The sequence below is a fragment of the Trachymyrmex cornetzi genome, unplaced genomic scaffold, assembly GCF_001594075.2.
Source record: "Trachymyrmex cornetzi isolate Tcor2-1 unplaced genomic scaffold, Tcor1.1 scaffold748, whole genome shotgun sequence".
In the NCBI taxonomy this organism is placed as follows: domain Eukaryota; kingdom Metazoa; phylum Arthropoda; class Insecta; order Hymenoptera; family Formicidae; genus Trachymyrmex; species Trachymyrmex cornetzi.
Window position 1 is genome coordinate 628945 of NW_017300079.1, and position 21848 is coordinate 650792.

General features: G+C 30.2%; 1 protein-coding gene across 4 annotated transcripts; it reads right to left on the reverse strand.

Moving 5' to 3' along the window:
• Positions 1-477: 477 nt before the first annotated feature.
• spir (spire type actin nucleation factor) lies at positions 478-20877 on the reverse strand. Of its 4 annotated transcripts, XM_018518373.1 has the most exons (17): positions 20489-20804; positions 20319-20350; positions 20053-20176; positions 19736-19890; positions 19275-19487; positions 18978-19007; positions 17653-17910; positions 16430-16571; positions 9363-9650; positions 7479-7597; positions 5947-6217; positions 4716-5026; positions 3744-3992; positions 2890-3179; positions 1309-1724; positions 922-1099; positions 478-708 (listed from the first exon to the last, which is right to left on the reverse strand). In XM_018518373.1, the coding sequence occupies exons 1-15, from the start codon at positions 20802-20804 to the stop codon at positions 1481-1483; spliced, it is 3042 nt and encodes a 1013-aa protein (XP_018373875.1). In that variant the 3' UTR covers positions 478-708; positions 922-1099; positions 1309-1480. The 4 variants fall into 4 exon arrangements, with proteins under 4 accessions (XP_018373875.1, XP_018373874.1, XP_018373878.1 ...); XM_018518372.1 differs by having other exon boundaries at positions 922-1724; positions 20489-20877; XM_018518376.1 differs by having other exon boundaries at positions 922-1724; positions 9396-9650.
• Between the last annotated feature and the right edge of the window lie 971 nt (positions 20878-21848).

Below are 21848 nucleotides of genomic sequence, written 5' to 3' on the forward strand. Positions count from 1 at the left end.
TTTAATCTTTAAGCCTAATCTACATTCGTCGTATCGTAGCTGTCGCAGATAAACTTGTTGCATCAATCAATCCGATGCGTCAATTTTAAAGTCGTACAATATACTTACGACTCTTGCGATGCTACGATACGACCTTTTATGATTTATATACGACCTTTTATTTTTAATTATTTGAATATTTTAGTTTTCCTTTCTTCTTTAGTACTTCATATTTCAGTAAATTAATATAAATAATAAAAAATAAGAATTTATATACATGAAAAAGTATAATAATTTGACAATAATACAATTTTTTACATTTGAATATTTTGAATTAATATTATTATGACAAATAGATATGTCGTAAACGTAGCAATGTTTCATTTTGGCATTAAATATATATATATATATATATAAATGATACGTATTAAATTCGTTACTTATGTAAAATATAAACATGCGTAATAAAATATAAAATAAGCGATAAAATATTTAATTGTGGAATTTACTTTGTGCTTTTATCTAATAGAGAATAGACAATATAAATTCTATTTTATAGAGAACGCTTTCAATTGTTGCATCAAAAAAATAATTAACTAAGATTCACAGATTCTTAAATCTTTGAAACTTTAACATGTCGGGATTGTTTTTAGTTTTGCGGGTTTTAGATTCTGAGCGATATGTAGAAATGCCTGTGAAACACTACCATGTGCAAAAATCACAGATATTCTGTAGTAAAATATATACATAAAATTATTGTAAAATAAACTTATGTAGTTAGAATTCTTACATTAAAAAAAATATCAAAATGTAAAAATAATTCATATTCCATGGAACCAATTTCGAAGATCTAAGATGATTAGATCTATTAATCTTAGTTTATTAAAGTGTTTTAAATAAAATAAAGATACGTAACACTTACAATGATATGATAATACTTACAAGTACAAAGCATAAGCATCCGTTAGGTTAGGTTGTACTGATTCATATGAACTGAAATGGTTATCATAGTACGCGTATGTTTTACAGAGACAATAACGACATCAGTATCTTGTAGAAACAATCATACAATGTTGAGTGCCTCTTTCTTCTCTTTTTCTCATTTCTCCTTTTTTCTGATCTAAAATATTCATTATTTTAAATAAGGAAAGAGCTTTCTTTAGCTTAGAACACAAATGTTTTAATACGTAATATATGTAATATTTTATATATATGGCTTGAAGAATTCATACTATCATGTTTTATAAATACATCTTCATAAATGGAAAATTCATACATCATTACTATCTTGTAACAAAAATCAGTGTAACGAGAGAACAAATGTCCTACTTTGCATCCGTATGAATTTCCTTTCATCCGTTTTTCAAATTGCGTTGAATGGTATCGATTGTTCCCATTGTATAATATGCATATAATAAAACGCGAAATCCTGATAATATTTGGAAAAAACAGTAGGAAAAAATAATGCGATGATGTAAATGTTATTAAAAGGCGATAATAATTAAATATAGGCAGGAGAGAGGTTCAAAGTAAGGCGAGAAATGACATTGTTGCGTATCGTTGCACGTGTCGTTCTTGAGCTCTTGATTATCTGGATGACCATGATACGACAGTCGTGACAGACGACAACGGCGACGCCACGTAACCGTTCCGCCGCCATACGCTGCTCCGCACTCGGTCCGCTCGAGGTGGAGAATGTCTTCGTAGTTGAAAGAGCGGCAGGACTGCCGCCACCTTTGTAACATCTACGCAAAGCATTAAAGTTATTCAAACAAAATAAATATGAAAGAGAGAATTATTTTTCTTCAGTAAGGGCTATGACAGAGAAGATGTAATGAGACGTAGGTTTTTTAAGTTTTTGGTAAAACTTTCTCTTTACGCAGCCAGCCCCAAATGACCTCCAACTGACCTTAACCTTGATCCTCAACAAGATCACGGTTATTGACCTTTTCTATCAAAGCGTTATTCATTAAAAACTATAAAAATTCTATAGGCTCTAATGAATTAAATCAATAAGGAAAAAAAAAACCTTTGAAGAGCCGATTGATTAATTCATTAATAATTGAAAATTTAAATTATTTTATACAATAAAACGTGATTGCAACAGCATCGGCTCTTCAAAGGATTTTTTTCCTTATTGATTTAATTTATTAAAAAGTTATGAACAAAACAATTTTTATGAATAGCAATTTTTGAACATAAGGTACATATTTCAGAAGTATTTTTCCTGCACAGGAGGGAGGTGGGTAGACCTTGCTTCGCGTGGAAAGTCGTACGCCCTTTGGCAAGGGAGAAATAGGGTGGACTTCGCTTCGGAAGGTATTCAACTTTCCACGTGAAGCAAAGTCCACCCCACCTCACCCTCTGCCTAGAGATCCATGACTTTTCATGCGAAACTAGATCCATCCACTTTCAATTTAAATAGTACTAAGTACTAAGATGTTCTGTATGGATGTCTCTGATTTCAGTATTAAATTTTTTGATTACGATTGTATCCTGATATTCGCTTAACAACGAAGATCCGATGACCAATCGTTACAACAATGACATATCATACATTTAAGCCAGAGACTCAATAATTGATATCGAAATCTATTTCAACAAATTGCGTTTTATATTAATTACATCAAATCCTATGCTAAAGAAAGTCCTGTGGTCTCGAAACGTTATTTTTTTAGTTATACATAATAAATGTATTAACTTTTATCTATATCTCCCATATTCAGCTTGATTGACTGATTTTCTCATATAGTTTTTCCATTACATTACACGAGTGAATCTATATTTTTAAAAATTTATATTGTAGTATACGATGTGAATAATATTTAGTTTTATGATTACCGTGCTCTCCTTATTTCATAAAGCTTAAATTTCATATTGATTGTTATTCAAATATATTATTGTCTTAACCTTTTTTCTAATCCTTGAACTTCCACGTCTCGACGTACATGAGAAGGTGTTGACGTAGGTGTTAGTGTGGATATAGGTGTCATCGTCGGCGTCGAAGTAGGCGTGCCGCTACGCAACGCAGAATCTTTTCGTCTAGACGCGGGGGAAGCCGGTGCCGAGCCGACCGCTCCTGTGTTACCTAGCCAAGAATTCTTGCTGCTCTCGTTCTCTGTTTCCGTAGGTGACAATAATAATCCAGGAGAGAGCAACACAACCGGCACTCGGGCAAACTGCTCCGTTGGTATCCGCATCTAGAATATTTTTGTACAATTACTTTTTTCCTCTTTTACTGATTCGAAAATCCTTTTCCAGAATTAAAGTATACGGATGAACACGTGTCTGTGAGGTGAAGTTTATGCCGAGAACGTCAAATTTCAAAATTGAGATCTTTACTTCTTAGTCTAATATGGCGCTTTATAGTCGTGACATTTACTTTGTATGAGAGAGAGAGAGAGAGAGAGAGAGAGAGAGAGAGAGAGAGAGAGAGAGAGGTGTGCAGATTCTTACGAACTAGTAGTTCACAGACTAGTAGTTCGCATGAAGAAACAATGCGGAGTTTTCAGAATTAGACTTAGATGTCTAATTAAAATGCTATTGTTATACAAAAATTTATGTATATGTGTGGCATGCGTGAGTAAGATATTGATGTAGTAGTATATATAGTGATGTATCAATGACATCATCATAAATGAAGTCTATTGGATAAAATCAGATTAAGCCTAATCATAAGTTAACTAGATAATGGAAAACGGGCCTTAAAAATTTATACCCTTCTTATAGTAGTTATATATAAATGTAAAAAATCTTATACTAACTTTTGAATAACATTTCACACAGACAGTCCTCTTGCATAAGCGGCAACGTTGTCCCCAAGGACCCAGTAGACCAAAACGCGTTTTCAGACAAAGAAAACAAACACGTCTTTTTTCCACATCCTCTTTTACGCGCCCTTCTACGGGAAGAGATTCTAACTCAGCTTTTGTAAGGACACTACGAATATGTACAATCTCATCCAACGTTAATGACAGCCTTTCGTCCAATAGCATGTCTCCTAACGTCCCTTTCTGCAAAATGTAATTACATTTGAATGTATCTACATATGATTTTGTTTTCTACGTTTCCATGTCATATAATTAATATAAGTAAATATTCAGATGGAGGGAGCCAGCACCATCTAAATATTTATCACGATAGCAAACATACATCTACGCTACATCCATATTCTACATTTTCTAAATTCTGGACAGCTATGATCTTTCTTCGTGCTACTAATACATTCGAAGATTTTCAAACGGAAAGACGCGTGTACAAACGTAGAATAAAGGTTTCATAAAATCGAGTTTAGTCTATTTGTAGAAATAATTGTGGATAACATTAACGAATTTTTAGACACTGGTAAAGTGATTCGCATATGTGCGGATTTATTATCCTTCAGGGCAGCCGTATCATATGATAGCATAGCTTCTATCTTTAAAGGCAGTAGACATGATGAATATGTCGCTTATTGGGAGATCTTTAAGAATTAATTTCTCATCAAACTATTGTGAAAATTGCAAAATATGTAGTACGGGACTTTTAGACTCAGTTTAGTCCGCTTCACTTACTCACGAGAGATGATCCAGTGGACATCCTATTATATATACAAAGATCAAAATAAAATCACTATATAAAAAGTATGTAACATATCTATACTATTAAATTCGGAGCATTTGTAGATTATTGGTTGCATCCAAATTTTAAAAAAAGGATTAAAAAAAGAATAAGAGTAATATATATATTTTTTGTACCTTATCAATATCGTCCCACTCATCATCCGGGGCTTTGTCGTTCTTATTCTCATGTGCAACTGCGTGTGCCAGTTGCGCTTGTCTCGATGTTCGTGGTTGTGGACTATAATTCGGGCTAGGATTCAGGCTAATGTTGGGACTTGGACCTTGACTTAACACCAAATCTTTAAGGCCAGCATGTTGCCGACTATGTGGTCTTGATTGTGGTAGGGATGTCGTTCCCGTGAATGACATTTGTGGTACAGTGCATTTTGCAGCGTGTCTTCTTGCAGATGCCCTCCGGGAAGGACATTGCGTCGCTAGATCATAAGCTGCAATAGGATAAAGAGATTTAAAAATAAAATAAGAATCAACATAAAGCAATCAAAAGTCAAATTGAATCTTTAAATCGTTTTATATCTAATTAAATTCAATTTTTGTCAATTTATATTTGACTGGAACACTGACTGGAAATTTCTTCACCAAAATTTTATTAATAAATTTAAGCAAATTTTCTTTAAGAAAGATTAAATAGACTTTATTTACTTTCTATTAATTTTTATAATATAATTTTTATAATATAAATTTTTATAACATCAAATCTATGAATTTGATGGTGATTCACATCTGACAATCAGGAGATTTTATTAATTTATGTATTAACTGAGGAGGACTCCAAAAAGAGTCGAAACATTCTATTGATTTTTGGATGTAAGGATTAAAGGAGTAAAAAGAAATTTTACTTGATTACTTTGCGTACCAATACCCAACAAACTTCAAATATATAATTCAGTTCAAATATTAATCTATTTCACTTTATCTTATAAATCTATTTCATTTTAAGTATAATAAGATTGAATCATAGCGATTCAAATTCGAAGCGAATTGAGTCTAATTGCTTTATTCGATTCGTGTTTGAATAATTCGCACATTTCTAATAATTATTCACACTCGCGATACAAAAAAAAGTTGAACTCTGTCGTAGAGTTATTAAAAAAATTGTGAAGAGAATATTAAAATTTTTTACGAAAAAGTAAATATTATACAAGTTTAAAAAATTCATCTCTAAAATCGATCATATGTTACAATATATAGCTTGTATACGTAATTGCATTTAACAGAAATATTAGAGGAAAAATTAAAACAAATAACAGTAAACAGATAAAGTAAATATATACATGCGCCAATTATGATCAATAATTATATGATTAACAAAATAAGAGAAAGTTCAAAGATTATTTATAATAATTACATTCTAATTGAGCATCACAGAATCGGTGGTATTCGTTCCTGGTTAGACGAAGTCCGCCAGTTTTTCGCCATGGATTAGCAGATCCTTCCTCATCGTCATCTCTCGCATGGTCATGATCTTTATGTCCGTTGCGGACTCCTTTTTTAGAACCAAAATTATCTTTAAGTTGCCAATAATTGCAGATTTCATCTTCTTCCTCGAACCTTGTCTCCATAAAATTCTCCTCGTTGTAATCATCCTCATAATCATCATCATCATCTTCTGCATCCAACTATTTAAAAAATATGTGCGTTATAAGATATTATGAATTAAACAGTAAAATGTAATATAATAAAGTTTTGCTAAATTTAACCAGATATATATAACATTGAAAACGTTTCTGATCAATAATCATTTCCATTTTCAATATTGAAGGGGGATGCCTGGTTTATAGGATAAAAAAAGATCGATTTTTTTTATTTTATAAATCAGTAGTACAACTCTTCAAGAATATGTTTCTAAAATTTTAGAACGAAATTCGAAATCCTTTCATAGATTCAGCGCTTGTAACGGAAACACGGCACGCAGATATACAGGGTGATTCAGAACAGCCCCGTGTCCTTGTAAAGACGTGTTCTTGAATTCTGAGAAGATTTCTCTACGAAAACTTTTATCCGACGCTTACTTTTTGAGGTATTAAAAGATAAAGTTAGTGAATTACACACACACACGGACTGCGTACAGGGGGTAAGCAGACGCGGCGCACTCACTGTCTGACACGAGCATTGATGAGAGGCACTCGTTGCGACACTAACAACTGTCTTAGGCCCGATTGCATCAACGTTACTTTGATTTTAAGTGAGGCTTAAAACTCTCACTTTCTCTCTTTAAAACTGAAAGAAAGGAAGAGATAGAGAGTTTTAAAGCCTTGCTTAAAGTCAAAGTAACGTTGGTGCAACCGTGCCTTAAGGACATAGGGTTATTCTGATTTACATAATACACGCACAAACTCTCTCTCTCTCCCCCTCCCCCCCCCTCTCTTTCTCTCTCTCATTTCAAAGAAGTTATTCTATAAAGAAGATCTAATATGCCGATAATATTATAAATAATTATATAAAGATTATGCGTTTCGCGGGTTTTCTCCGTGTCCAGATCTATTCTTGAAATGCCATTCTTGGATTGGCATTCCAAAAATGGATCTGGACACGGAGAAAACCCACGAAACGCATAATCTTTATATAAAAAGCACCCGTAAAAGCCCCAAGAATATCATAAATAACTTTTGGATACAGCTCATTAAAATTTTAAATCAAGGACAGAAGAATATAAATGATAAAGACAGAAATTTGATATCTATTATAGACTACGTCAAAAGTATTAGGGCGCTCCTGAACACCACTATAATTCAAATTTAGGTCCTTTTCTAACAACCACACTATTACTGAGTTATAACTATCTCTCTTGGATACTTCTGTGTTTCGCCTATTTTACAATCTTTATAAAATATTTCTTACAACACCTATATGCTATACTAATAAATATGAAAGGTGGACCTTCAAATCGAAGTCAACAGGTATCACTTTCTTAGTTTGTTTAGCAACATCCAAATTTCTTCCAGATGGTTTCGGCAACAATTCGCGTTTATTGATATCCTCTCCGTTCTGTGCTATATCTGAAAAGTCAAATGTATTCTCAATATGATAATTAAATACAGATTAATACTAATCATATCAAAATGCATTAAAATTATTTATATGTTATGTAATGAGATGAAAAAATATGACAAATGGAAAAAAATAATAAGACAAAGGACTATGCCCAGTTTGGGCCCCGACTAAACATTGAGACATAGCTAGGATTGTAGAGCATCAAAAGAATAAAAAGTTCCATATGCACAACTTTGTAAAATAAGTCCTTTGAGTACTATAGCTGTTCAAAGTTCGCTATTATGATCATGTATTGTACCACTGCTTTTATTCCATTTCTCGAGTCATATAGTACCTAGGATATGCTCAATATCTATAATGAGCTATGGAGGTGTTGAGTAGCTTGCCACTCGATGCGATTGACTCGCGATCTGTAAATCCGGGTTCAGTCTCACCTGGACTCATATTCTGTATACGTCTACATCGACAGTTGTTAGTAGATATGTACAAAATATGCGTCCACATACGCGATTTTTTGCGTTTAAGGAGCCGAAAATAACTCCACCTGGTGATTAAGAAATCTTTGATTATCAGCGCCGTTCGAATTCGACGTTAAACTGTAGGTCCCACATATCAATGGATATATGTATGAATCTTCCAAGCTGGGGGTTGGACTTTAGGCTAACAACCTAATTCCGGAAAAAATTATTACTGAAACTCAATAGAGGCCCTATGTTCCACACAAAAGTTAAAGAAATATACACATACATGACGAACTATCTGTTTAACATCATAGCCATACACCATAGTTAAACTACTGTAGTAATATTTAGATTTGCGGAATATGTCAATTATCCTGCGAGCGTGAGTGCTTACTATCTAGAAATTTATAGCAATAAGAAATTCTATTGGAAGAATGTTGAGTTGAGTAATGTAGTGGCGACAATGTTGCGTAACGGATTCGAAGCTATCTGTAGAGATGGACTCTCTCACAGCCTAATCTTGAGAGCTTTACACCATTCCTGCAATTATACACATTGCTAATTTCCGTTTCACTTCTGAAGTATTTCCGAGTTTTTGGAGATCTGAGATTATCTGTCGTGTACCAAACGTGACAAAAAGACAGTTCCTTCGGAGATTGGTTTTTTTAGTTTTCACATTTCCGTCCACGGATTTATTTCAATCCATCGAGATAATGCATTTTTACGATTTCTTTAAAATCGTAATCGGAAGCAAAATCTTCTCCTGTTTCGAATAACTACTCTTTTTTACAATCCTCATTATATGGATAACTATGTAAATAGATTTGGATTTTTTGTGCATACAATCAATTTTTTTTTATACTTTTGCTTGCAAACGACTGCGTTTTATATATCATTAACAATTATAATTATAATTTTAATTTTCTTTTGTATCATTCATTTATATATTTATCAGTTTTATTTTCTTTCTCATTGAAAATAACTAATTGTAAGGGGCCTATTCTGCAACTCTTAACGATATCGTTACAGTCGTTAAGAATTACAGAATAGACCCCCTAATGTAAGGCCGAAATGTTTATTTATAATATTGTTTTTAATACATAAATATATTAACATAAGCACTTGTATTTATAGCACAGTTCTTATTTTCGTAATCATTGAATTTTAATTTTGTTGAGTTTATACTTATTATTTTACTTATTTTTAATATTTGATGATAAATATAGTTGTATCAGATTATATTTTGAAATGAATCGCTTTACAAATATTTATGCCCACTGTATGATAATGAGATGAATGAGATGATTACCTGAGACTGTAATGCGCCTTCTACGCGACTTACGATTCCTATTGAAAGGTAAGATCCTGATGTTGGATCTTTCCTTAGCAATCCTTTGCCGTGGCTGTGGTACCGGCGGTACATCTTGTCTCCTTTGACTCGCTGCTGCCAGAATGCTCTCGCCAGTTGCCAACGTTCTCTGATCTTCCGACTGCAACCATTGTGCCGCAACATCCTGTGCAGACTCCTGCTCTTGATCTGGTTGCGAAGGTGGTACCTCCCCGAGGACTATCATATGAGATTCACCGCTTACGTTACCTAAAAGAGAAATAAAATATAACAATATAAAATGTATGTATATAAGTTTATTTTTCAGGATTAATTCCTGAGATATATATACATATATATGTATATATGTCTTTTAATTTTGAGGAACATAATATGTGATTTTTGTGAAGATATAAAACTATAAAGAAAACAATTTAAAAAAAAATGGCCAAAAGCATGTTAAAGTTTCAAGCTTTAAAATGCTTTTTTACTTTTTTTTATCTGTGATGATTTTTCATCAAGTTTGGATAAAGATTGTGTAATTTTGAAGTGTTTTCCATTTTTTGTTGAGTAATGTTATTCTTTAAAAATAAATCAGTGACTTCAGTGCTACTTATAACTGATGTAATTATCAGCAAATAGTTTTTTAAGAAGCTAGAGCAAAATGAAACCTTAAAAAAGTAGTGTAATAGATCTCGTTAGAGTTGTTAGTTTATAATTATTATTTTCTCTATTACACTACTTTCCATAAGAATATTTAAATGTATAGAAAGTTATGTTAGAATTATTATTTTCCATTAGTTAGATTTGAATTATGTACCATTTTTTTTTATTTATTAGACATCACAGATGCGAGTTTTGCGCACGATGTTTACCTTTTTATTTCTTTACTTTTTAAAAATAAATTTCGTTGATAAGTTTCTATAATATAAATTGTTATTTGCTAATTCCGCAATGACAGTCGCGAAATAAGCGCAAAAAGAGATCCAATTAGCACCGCAGAAAAGCGATAAAAATTTACTGGTGCGCAAAAAAAATAATTTACTTTTTCATAACTACGCGACGTGCATTCCCGTAAGAAAACGCAGCGAACTGTGAGAGGCGAAGGGCCTCACATGAAACAGGCACTGATTTATAAGAGACGAAAAAACTCATATAAAACAAGTATCCCGATTTGTGAGAGGAACGAGGATTCACATAAAACAAGCATCCCATGAAATCTAAAATCGCACTATAATCTTCATATGGTAGACTTTGATAAATATAAACGAACCCATAGGCTAACTACAGGCGTGCAGATGCATGAATGTTGGATCTGCCATTTTAAATTTTGTAATTTTGAACACAAATTCGTTTTCAGCAAGCCAAAAAACTTAAAGATACAAGTCGATATTAATATATGACTACTTTTTGCATTTTGGTCCGCCATATTGGTCTCGCCATTTTTAATTTTCAAAATTTGAGATCGGATTCGAAATCAGCGACCTCAAAAATATCCTAATATCATATTCCACCATGATTGAAATATTATACTTTATGAATTTTGGCAACTTTTTCAGCAAATTTATTCCACTATGCGTTGGCTCGAATAGTCTATTATTTTAATATCAATTTGATATTTTTATAATCTTAATATTTAATTTACTTTTTAATATTAGAACGAAATATTCAGTTTAGAATTATTCACATTTAATCTTAAAATTCTCAATTTCCTTGGTCTTAGTTCCCTGGTCTTCCCTGTCAAAAAATATTAGGGAACTAAAAGATTTTTACTCAGTGTGGACTAATAAAAAATTTAATATTAAATATCTATTGTATTTATATATAGACATATTATTACATGATATTATCACAATATTGTCGTTTACAGTACTTTTTAAAATTTTTATTATCATTTTATTATCATTTTATTATTTATTTGTCTTGCTGCTTTTTTGACAAAACTAACATGTCTTATGGAGAATATTTTAAGCCTTTATTACATCTTATAAATTCAATAAAAAAGTGTGTGGACCAAAATCAAATTCTAATTTTTTTAGAATCACCTATACATGTATTATATACTTGGATATAATTATGTAATATATGTATAATAACATTTGTAAATTATAATAACCTATGTAAAATTTAACGGGATTGTTCTGAATAGCTTTTTTTATTTAAATCTTTCCTGCAGATAATATGTAGAAACAGCTATTTGACTGAATTCCACCTTGATTTACAACCTTCCTATATACAAGTTAAGATTTTCTGTTTCACAATCCTCGTGTATATTGTTATCTATAAATTATATATTAATAAAATAATTACACTTTAGTATTGCACTTTATGTTAATCGTAATATTTTAGTTATGTTATCCAAACATTGTACTGTGAGACAGGAAGATTGCTTGGTATTCCCCTCGTATGGGAAGACTACAAATCAGAGTGAAAGTTGAGCCGAATAACCGTTTTTAAATATTTGCGGAAAAGTCCTGAAAATTAAAGAACTATTCAGAACAGTCACATTAAATTTTGCATTAAAAAATTATTATATATTATTCAATTATATCTAATTATATAATACATATATAATTTATATACATTTATATTATTTATATAGAATATATAATTATACAATATAAATTTTACTGTATATTATGTATGTTATTTTATCATGTTATCTTATAATAATTTTTAACGCATGGAAAATGTTAATTTATTAGACAAAATTGTCCATTAGGCTTACTTTCTTATTTTACCTAATTAATCTTGCTGTATCCAATTGATATCCTAAGTATTTTTCGTTAAAGATACATTTCTTGATTTCATCTTGTATACTTTGATTCCGTATCACTTCAACAACTATCATAATCGCTCGTTACATGCATCTACAGATAGCGGACCGCACTCTGAAAATTTTTGTATGTTTTGAAAACCATCGAAGAAAAGTGTTGCAACCTCTGTACCCGCGACAGTATAATATATGCTATACATATAGTACGTTATATTAAATATATATTTCAATATATTTAATATTAATATATTTTTTATTTCTCTTTTAATGTACACGCATACACAATTTAACAGAAAAATAAATATAAAAAAAATAGTCATTTAAAATTTTAAAGTTAATCCCTACTGAGTAAGTATAATCGAAAAAAATCGTTTGTTTAATGAAGATAACTGTAAAAATTATGTATACAAAATATTATTAAAATCACACAAAGTTTCATAAAAAGCGAATTTAAATTACTTCCCTTATAAGTGTATCTTTACTTGAAATTTTTTTTAATCTATTTACTCTACGGAATCTACGATATGCATCTTTATATTTTTTGTCTTTATTGTAGAAATACTCATGAGAAACACTTTTCGATGGATAATACACTCTCATGCTGACATTCATAAACTAGTTTATACAACGGCTCAAATGAAATTGACACGTTTCCCTGACAAAATCGCGTTTTGTTTTGTTCGGATTACTTGTTGTGAAGTAATAACCGTTTAATTTAGACACAATCCTAATGAAATCATTCTACAATATTCTACACATATGTACAGCGTGTTGCGTCAACATATTGGTCAATATGTCAAGTTATTTTGTAATACCTTTTCTAGTAGGTATTATATTTATAATCGATTATGTTTGTAAAATTGATCGATTGATCACATTTTATAAATGTAATGCCTTCCCTAGTAGACATTACGTTTATAAAGTAGCAGACATACTGATCAATATGTTGATGCAACAGTGCATAGGAAAAATACAAAAAAATGATTGGGTTTTTTTAATATTTCTAAATATTCTAGATATCTTTTTTAATCCACAAATTCTAAAATTTATTACAACTTTTAAATGTTTAAATCATTAAATTAAGCGAAATTTTGATTCTTATATACATAAATACTTAGGCTGCTTAACTTTTCGTTTGTTACTGATATTTTTTATCTAATTTTTTTCTAGATTTTTATATTTACATTTCAGATATAAATATAAAATTACAAAGCTCGAGCCATTCCTCCACGTTTTTTAATCTTTTCGCGTCTAATAATTATTAGCCCAATTTTTATCTGCAAGAAATGTCCTGTGTTTTGATTAACTTTAATCCAGAGAGATTATAAGAGTTATTTCTAGAATTAACCAATTCAATATTTTAATAAATTTTCACGAGTTATAAATAAAAATAAGACTTATACTTTCCTTTAAATTGCATGTAACAAATTTTTATACATATTATTTTTTTTTACCCTTTCAATTTTTTTATAAACACAATATACACATTTTGTGAGCAATAAAGCAAATAACTGTTCACACTTCTCAAATCACAATAATTCTCCTAAACTTGAAAGTCCTTCACAAAATTATTCACACTGGAAGACACACCAATGATATCAATCGATTGTTGCCCCAGGAATTTTTTTAATTCTAACAAGAATTAATATATCTTTCGAGAATGACTATGTTAAATACTAACAATAATTACTGGTATAGAATAGAATTCGAGAGAAACGGCTCACATCCAACTAGACTGGCATGCTACTATGACGTTTCAAGCAACGTCAGTCCTCCTTCGCACGCTTTCAGTTATTGATCGCGCCTACATCGTGTCTCCTCCATTTCTCTCTCTCTCTCTCTCTCGCTCTCTCTCTCTCTCTCTCTCTCTCTCTCTCTTTTTTCTATCTGCTATATTCTGCGCCCATAGCACTCCAAATCATGATTTATCCTACCATATTGTAAAGTGTGATTCAATGTTAAGTTTTTAATTTCAATACAATTCGTAAGCAAGTATATTAAAAATTGAATGTTTAGAAATGAACTCAAAACACTTAAAATCTATTTTTATTAGCATACATTTTCGCACCCATGATGCACATGCGCATACTCGCGCATGCTCATGTGATACAGAATGTATATACATATATATATATATAACAAAATATAATTTGTACAATAAATTTAACAAAATTTAATAAATATTACAGTAAAGTTTTATAAAATAAGTAAAACAGAAATTCATAATAAATAATAAACACTTAAACGCGCAATTGTTTATTACATGTATTATCCAAAGAGCAAAGGAAAATCAAACAGAAGAAAAATATAAAAATATTAACAGATATATAGAAGATAAAGTTATATCATAAAAAATCGAAATACCGTTTTAGTTAAAAATATCTTAAACGTGTAAACATTTTTAATCACTTGATAACTTCTGAGATAACACATATCGTGCTAATATAACTAATTTCAGAAGAATTCCAATGAAGATTTTATATTTACGAAAAAAAATTCAACAATCACATATCAAAGCGTAGCTGATATTTGATTAAAGAAAGAGAGACAGAGAGATATACATGAAATTATTTAATATCTTTGAAACAATTTAATGTAAACTGTTTAGAGACTCCAATTAGATTTTGATAAGCAGATATATCATTGATATTTTCATAGTTACACATCTTATGTAACTTATAAAACATACCTGATTTTATAATGAACACACACATTGTAATAAAAATAACATAATGGGTGCATGTAATTGTAAGTCCAATTGTAAGAACTTCACGTTGCTTCTTTGTGCAAACTACTAGTCTGCGGACTACTATTTCGTAAGCACAAATTGCACAGCTTTTATACGAAGCAAATGTTGTCACGATGTGACAGTTCTAGAGCGCCATATTGGACTAAGAAATGATAAAGATCTCAGTTTCGAATTTTTTTACGTTCCCGGCATAACTCTACCTCACAAACACGTATTAATATATATACTTTAATCCTGGAAAAGGATTTTCGAATCGATAAAAGAAGAAAAAAGTAATTGTTATACAAAAATTATATGATTTAATTAATACAGACGACTTTAGAATCCCCAATGAGCAGTTACTTTCAATGACAAAAAAATTCTCATTCCAAAATTATTTTATACGTAGCTTACTAAAAACGATAAATCTCTAACGCATCCTAGGAGATTTATCACGCGGTCATCCAACTGGTTGTGAGCGATCTTTGATCATTGCTGAATATTGAAAGACACTCATCTCTACACATTGGTAAGTTAATTTTATTAATTACTGTGATCTGTAGAAGGCTTAAAAAGTGAGACAAAACATATTATTGACTTATGAATGTTTGTAATAAATTATTTTAAAAATTGTGCGCAATAATTTTCCACGCTTAACTCCTAAATGCCCGTTTATAATTTTTAATTAGTTTAAAATTACAAATATTATTTAATCATGAAAGGAACATAAATTTCATAAACCAAATCACATTCTATGAATACTACACATAGGGTACATTGCGCTTCATGAATAACTCGGAACGCACTCATAATATATTCATGTAAGGTTATACAAAAATGTATATATGCTGTTTATGTGAGAAAACTTTTAAAACTACAAAAAGCAATATATCAGTACAAACTTACCATTTTTTTAAATGGTTAAAAAGGGTGCTAAGGGTATGTGCTTCTCGAAAAAAAAAACTTGTACCAAATTAAAAAGTAAAATTCAAGTGTTTATACTGTTTTTATACTACTGTACCAAACAGAAAAATAAATATCCAAGTGGTTTACTATCTTTATTAATTTACATTATTAATTTAAATACAATAAAACCTAAGTGATATGTATCTTTTTGTGTGTATCGTCATTTGTATAAAAGATTTGATATCAACGACAACGATAATGATGACGATGATAATGATGAAGCCGGGCGTCGACGATGACGCCGAGCGACTCCGCGTGACTCTGGGCGACGCCGGACTATACGCTGTTGTTAATATCAAATCTTTCATACGAATGACAATACAAATAAATAATATTACTTACTAGTTTATATTTAAATTAATAATATCAATTAATAATGATAGTGTCACTTGAGTTTTACTTTATAATTTGGTACAATTTTTTTCGAGGAACGCGCACTCTTATATTATAATTTTTTTATATCTTATGAGTCGCATTATAAATGTATAATTCCAACGCAATGTAAAACTTAAAAAAGTAGTTATTTTTATTGTTATAACAGCGCTATTATCTACAAATATATAAGATATGTAAACTTACAAATTGATATTTCTTCAATCTTAGAAGCATTTTGTCTTGAACCAGAAGATCTTAGAGGCTTTGGAGGCTTTTTTATGCTTTCCATTAGTAATTCTCTCAGAGTACTTTCCTTTTGTAATGGTCGTAATCGTCTCTCCGAAGCCTGTATATAATAAAGTATAATTATTTTCTCTACATATATTGGTCATTGCAAAAAATATATTACTGAGACCTCCGTGATCTAATTGTGCTTGCTCGAAAAGCGAGAGATCCGAGTTCGATACCTGACCGATGTAATATTTTTCGCAATAAAATTATTTACATGTTTGAAGCTTATCAGCATCATATTATTAATATCTTCTAAAATACCTATGAGTATTAATATTATTAAAATTACTTGGCAATTTAATTTGTAAAATTACCGCTCTAATTGTGTTAACATTGCGTTTCAAAACTGAAAATAATAGCGTTTTTCATTGGCAGAACTAGTGTGTACTCAGAGCACTTTAAAGCCATTGTATGCACAAATCGACGTAAAGATGTATGTTCAAGAAAAATACAGAAACGAGTTAAACCGTGAAATCCTCAATATATTTTATTGTGCTATTTGATAAAATATACATTCAACCTAAGCAGATCAACAAGTTACTATGATATCAAAATGATGTCAAAATGACTTCAAAATGATCATTAAAAATTATTTTTCAATTATTTCCGATTCATTTTAATATCATTTTAACATTATCATGACTTGTTCTGCTTGGGCAGCAATGTCATCTTATTAGATATAATTGATAATTTTACTATATTTTATATAATATAACTCTATTATACAGATGGATATTTTTGAAAACTTTCAAAGTTGTACATACATGATTTAATACATAAATAATTTAAAACACGAAGATGCATGTGAATTTGAACTCGATTTTAATCCGAAAGTACCGTGATTTCGTCTAATCAAAAATCAAAGTAGAGTATGTGACGTCATTAATCTTACCCGAATTTGGTTCAAACTCACTGCAAACGAAAATACCATTCAGTAGGCATTCGTGTCACCATGTATACATACCTTAAAAGTCCTCAAAAGTACCCATCTATACACATTCCTAATGCTAGATAAAAATCACATAACGTATTATTTTAAATTGATAATTAAACAGATATAATTAGCACTGAATACAAAAATGTAGATCCCTTTTTAAATTTTTCTCGGATTTTATGCACGCAATCATATATCTTGCCTTTTTTAAAGATGGTCGGCTTCGAATAAATTCGAGAATAATGGCATGCGCATCCTTTCGTGACGACGTAGGTGGGGTTTTCCTGAGGCGATACCGTCTTGCCCTGATATCATCCATCAAACTCTCATAGGGTGTCAGCTTATAGTCTGGGAGACTTCTTTCTTCACGCGAAGACATGCGAGAATCCAAATTAGCTTCTACTTTCTTCAATTTCACTCCTCGCCTCAACTCGCTAATAACTTGAACCCAAAACCTAGCCTGACAAAACATTTAAAAAAAGCACTCCGATATTATCATTAAAAAATATTATATACTTATAAAATCTACAGTACGTATGTAGTGCACGCGCGCATGCGTATGTGTTATTACACAGAGTGGTCTGTAACTGATGGTACAGCAATTGAGTGAGCATTCTAAATGAAATAAGACGAAAACGGAAAATAAAATTTTTTTATACAAGTATTTTTGAGAAAACAGACTTAATATTCGCCAGATACATGTGCACTTAACTATGTCTTGACTTAAGGAAATGCTGAAGCGATGGCCGAACTTGATTGATATCAATAATACAAATTTGTTTCAATTTCAGATTAAACATATTGATAATACTGATATCTTTAATTCGTTTCTAACATTGTCGTTTTGTCTCACTCAAATGCATATATCTATTCTTATCTAACATATTTATTAAAATAACAACAACATTCGAGGATAATGAGAATCAGCGCGGAAGGGGGTACGTAAATTGTTAAAATATAAAAAATACTCTTTACTCCATTGTGCAGGTGTCTTCTTTATTCTAAATTCTTGAACGTTTCAACTCTCTTTAGAGTCCTCATCAGAAATCTAACATATTCTTAATCTATATTGGTTTAGCAATCAGCCAAGGTAGAGTCACTCACAGGTTGCCAAAACTATAGTGGATTCTAATTCAAAAACCATTAACTTATGAAAATCTTAAATTCACCTGAATGAGCAAAGAGCAACTCACCTCGACAGACGTACGTAAACCATGTATATTTATTATTTCTAATCATTAGAGTTATTCTAATAATTAGACTATTATTTCTAATAAAATTGGACTAGTATCAATAATTCTTCTTTTGCATAATCAACCATGTTTTTAAAAAGTAAATGAAATTTCAGTTTCATTGATATAAAATTTTATTTGTTCTACTTATATAAACTATCATGCTACATGCATTCATGCTCAATTTATATTAAATTCATTTCACTAATTTTAAACGAGATGTATACTAATTCAAGTTAAACTTAATAATGCAATAGTAAAACAAATAATTGTTATTTTATTGATACGAACGTACTTGTATAGCTCTCCAAATTCTAATGTCCGTCTATAAAAATAAATGCTAATTAACAATTTCATTTGTAAAATTATACACAATTATTAGAAACAATATATTATTTACATATTGTTTCTATATCTATTTTTTTTAAACATGTGATAAGAAAGTTATTAAATTATTTAAAATACAAGATTTAATATGCGTTTTTTTATCTATCACATATATTTCAATAATTTGTAAATCAATAGCTTTTTCATAAAAACATGAAACACCATTGTACAGTATATTTTTTTATTCATTATCAGAAGAACTTACCCAATCATTGAAATCCACTGTATTAATGTTCTGCAATGAAGTTGAGCTACGATCTACATTATTTGGATCAAACAAATCTTGTGATTGTTTGTTGACGACTACTCTCTCCAGAAATTGAGAGAGATTAAGGGCCTCTTCTACAAACGCTTGTATTATATTTCGATAATAATTATCAGCATTTTCGTGCAAACTTTGAGCATGTCTTGCACATATCTGAAATATAAGCAGAATCTTTGTAGTGTCCTTTAATAAGTTAATGATTGTACCCAATTTGTCATAAGTAAGAAATTAAAAGAAAAAATTATATTTATTACGTTTACCAAATTAATTTAATTACTCAAAATTTTGACCATCTTCGATTTTACCTTGCTTTTTTTGATTATTAATTGTTTTACCAGACTGTAAATCGTATCAACTTAAGCAACACATTAAACATTAAAATTTAACAAATATAAATTTACTTGAAGAATAGTCTTCAAGGTACATGTAGGACTATCTGTGTATGATTCGGTAGGTTTCGGCATCATATAATCCTCTGCATCAGTATCACCAGAATCTCGCTCAATACCTTCATCGTCAGTTTCTTGTAGACGTTCTTCCACATCACCTTCATAAACTAATGATATAATCAAATAGTATATATCTTAGTTCTACTTAAAATAAAGACTAGTTTTAATTATTTATTTATTTATTATTTATTGATTATTTATTAATTTTTATTCATAAAACGTAATTAGACATTACTAAGGAAAGTAGAGCATATAAGAAATTTGTTTACCTCGATTACAGTTTGTCATTGATGTAATAAGAGCTTCTAGGTCTGGTAATAATGATATTTCCTCTCCTGCATTAGAACCAAAGTCCAAGGCTTTAAAAATTGCCATGCCTAACGAAAATACCACCTGCACGAGAAATGTTAACATTGATAATAACCTTATGTTAATAACAAATGTCGAAACATTTGTTTAAATTTATCAAATTTGTTGCTACACGTAACTTCTTATTGATTTATTATTTAAATTTTATTATAAGTTATACATTTACCTTCTCTTCCGAAACAAGAGGTGGTTTAGAGCCTGTAATATAAGTTATCTTGTCAATAATTTAATATTATAATATTATAATATTCTAATAATATTATAATAATAGTTTATAATTTCTAAACTAAAACAAGTTTACATGATTACTTCTGAATTCTAGAATAAAACGGTCACCTGCTAAGTTTTCAAGCCAAATATCTCCATCTTTGTGAAGTATAATTTGCGAGAGTTCTGATATCTCATAGAACTTATTTTCCGTTAAGCGTAATAAACCATTAGCTATCTGATAGCACAATGCCCATGCTCGTTCTTGACTTAAAGGACTATCAAATATTAATAGAATATCCTGGAGATTTAAACAACCACACGAATCTAATTTACACATAGGTCGCGCTGATGCATCTTCTTTTTTGTTTACTGCTGTTTGTGGCTCTTCTAGAACTGTAGCTTTTTTCTTATTACATTCTGTGCTGTTTTTAGAATTCGACATTGTGTAATTCTTTGTTCTTTATTTATAGATACTATGTCAATTTTGTATGAATCTGTTTACTATTCTTAGAAATTATTTTATACATAATCTTTGATATTGTATAGAATGTCTTATGTGATACATCATAAATGTCTATGAAATTGTTTATGTTAATTAACATATATTACATCAATATATTCATAACATTGTATCAAATGTTCACAGTTCATATTAGAAGAATTATACTTTTCCATCCATAAAGAACGATATTTTTACTTTTCTTGCAGTGTACATTAAAATTGTTATTATAAATTAACAGAAGATATAGTAAAAATTGTATATTATAAATTGTAATCCCCGATTACCTGAAATATAATAATAGTACATAGACACTTTATGTACACATCTTTATACAAGATTTAAAAAAAAAACCATTCATTTTACATGATATGTAGTACATACTATACTGGGCAAAAAAGCCTTAGTAAATATAGGTCAAAAGCTCAACTGTTTCTGAGATATGAATAATTTTGTATATTAGTATCATAATTCATAACAAATTGTCTTCTACATGTCACACACGATGTGAAAAGAGAGAAATTGAAATAAGGATAAATATATAGTATAATGCCTCCACCTCCATTTTCCTGTAATTTGGTAAATTTGTGTTTCCACGCGTAGAATATAATCTGAGAAGGAAAATCATTGCTCAAGTCAAAATTTTTTGATGTCGATAAGTTGAAAAATAATAATTTAATGATATTTTACATGCTCTAAGGAATATATTCTTTCTCGGAATATATTCTATGCATGAAAATACACAAATTTATCAAATTACAAGAAAATCGGAAATAGGAGAGTTATATTGCATATTTACCGAAATAAGTAGCACTGATAATCTATTTGATTGAGAGAATTGCAGCTCCAATAAGGTGATCCCTTATAATCCTAGATCTACAACAGGTGTTTTAAGCCTTAAGTTATAAGAAATTGACCAATATATTACAACCGAATTTGAGAAAAATAATTGACTATGATTCGTTCATTTCTTATGGCTTAAGGCTT

What these genes read in the sequence shown, in the direction of transcription:
- spir (XM_018518372.1), bottom strand. Translation starts at nt 20,804, where the DNA reads ATGTCGAATTCTAAAAACAGCACAGAATGTAATAAGAAAAAAGCTACA. An exon ending in TTGGCTTGAAAACTTAGCAG is followed by an intron (nt 20,351 to 20,488) that starts GTGACCGTTTTA and finishes CTTATATTACAG; the next exon opens with GCTCTAAACCACCTCTTGTT. An exon ending in GAATTTGGAGAGCTATACAA is followed by an intron (nt 17,911 to 18,977) that starts GTACGTTCGTAT and finishes ATGTTTTGTCAG; the next exon opens with GCTAGGTTTTGGGTTCAAGT.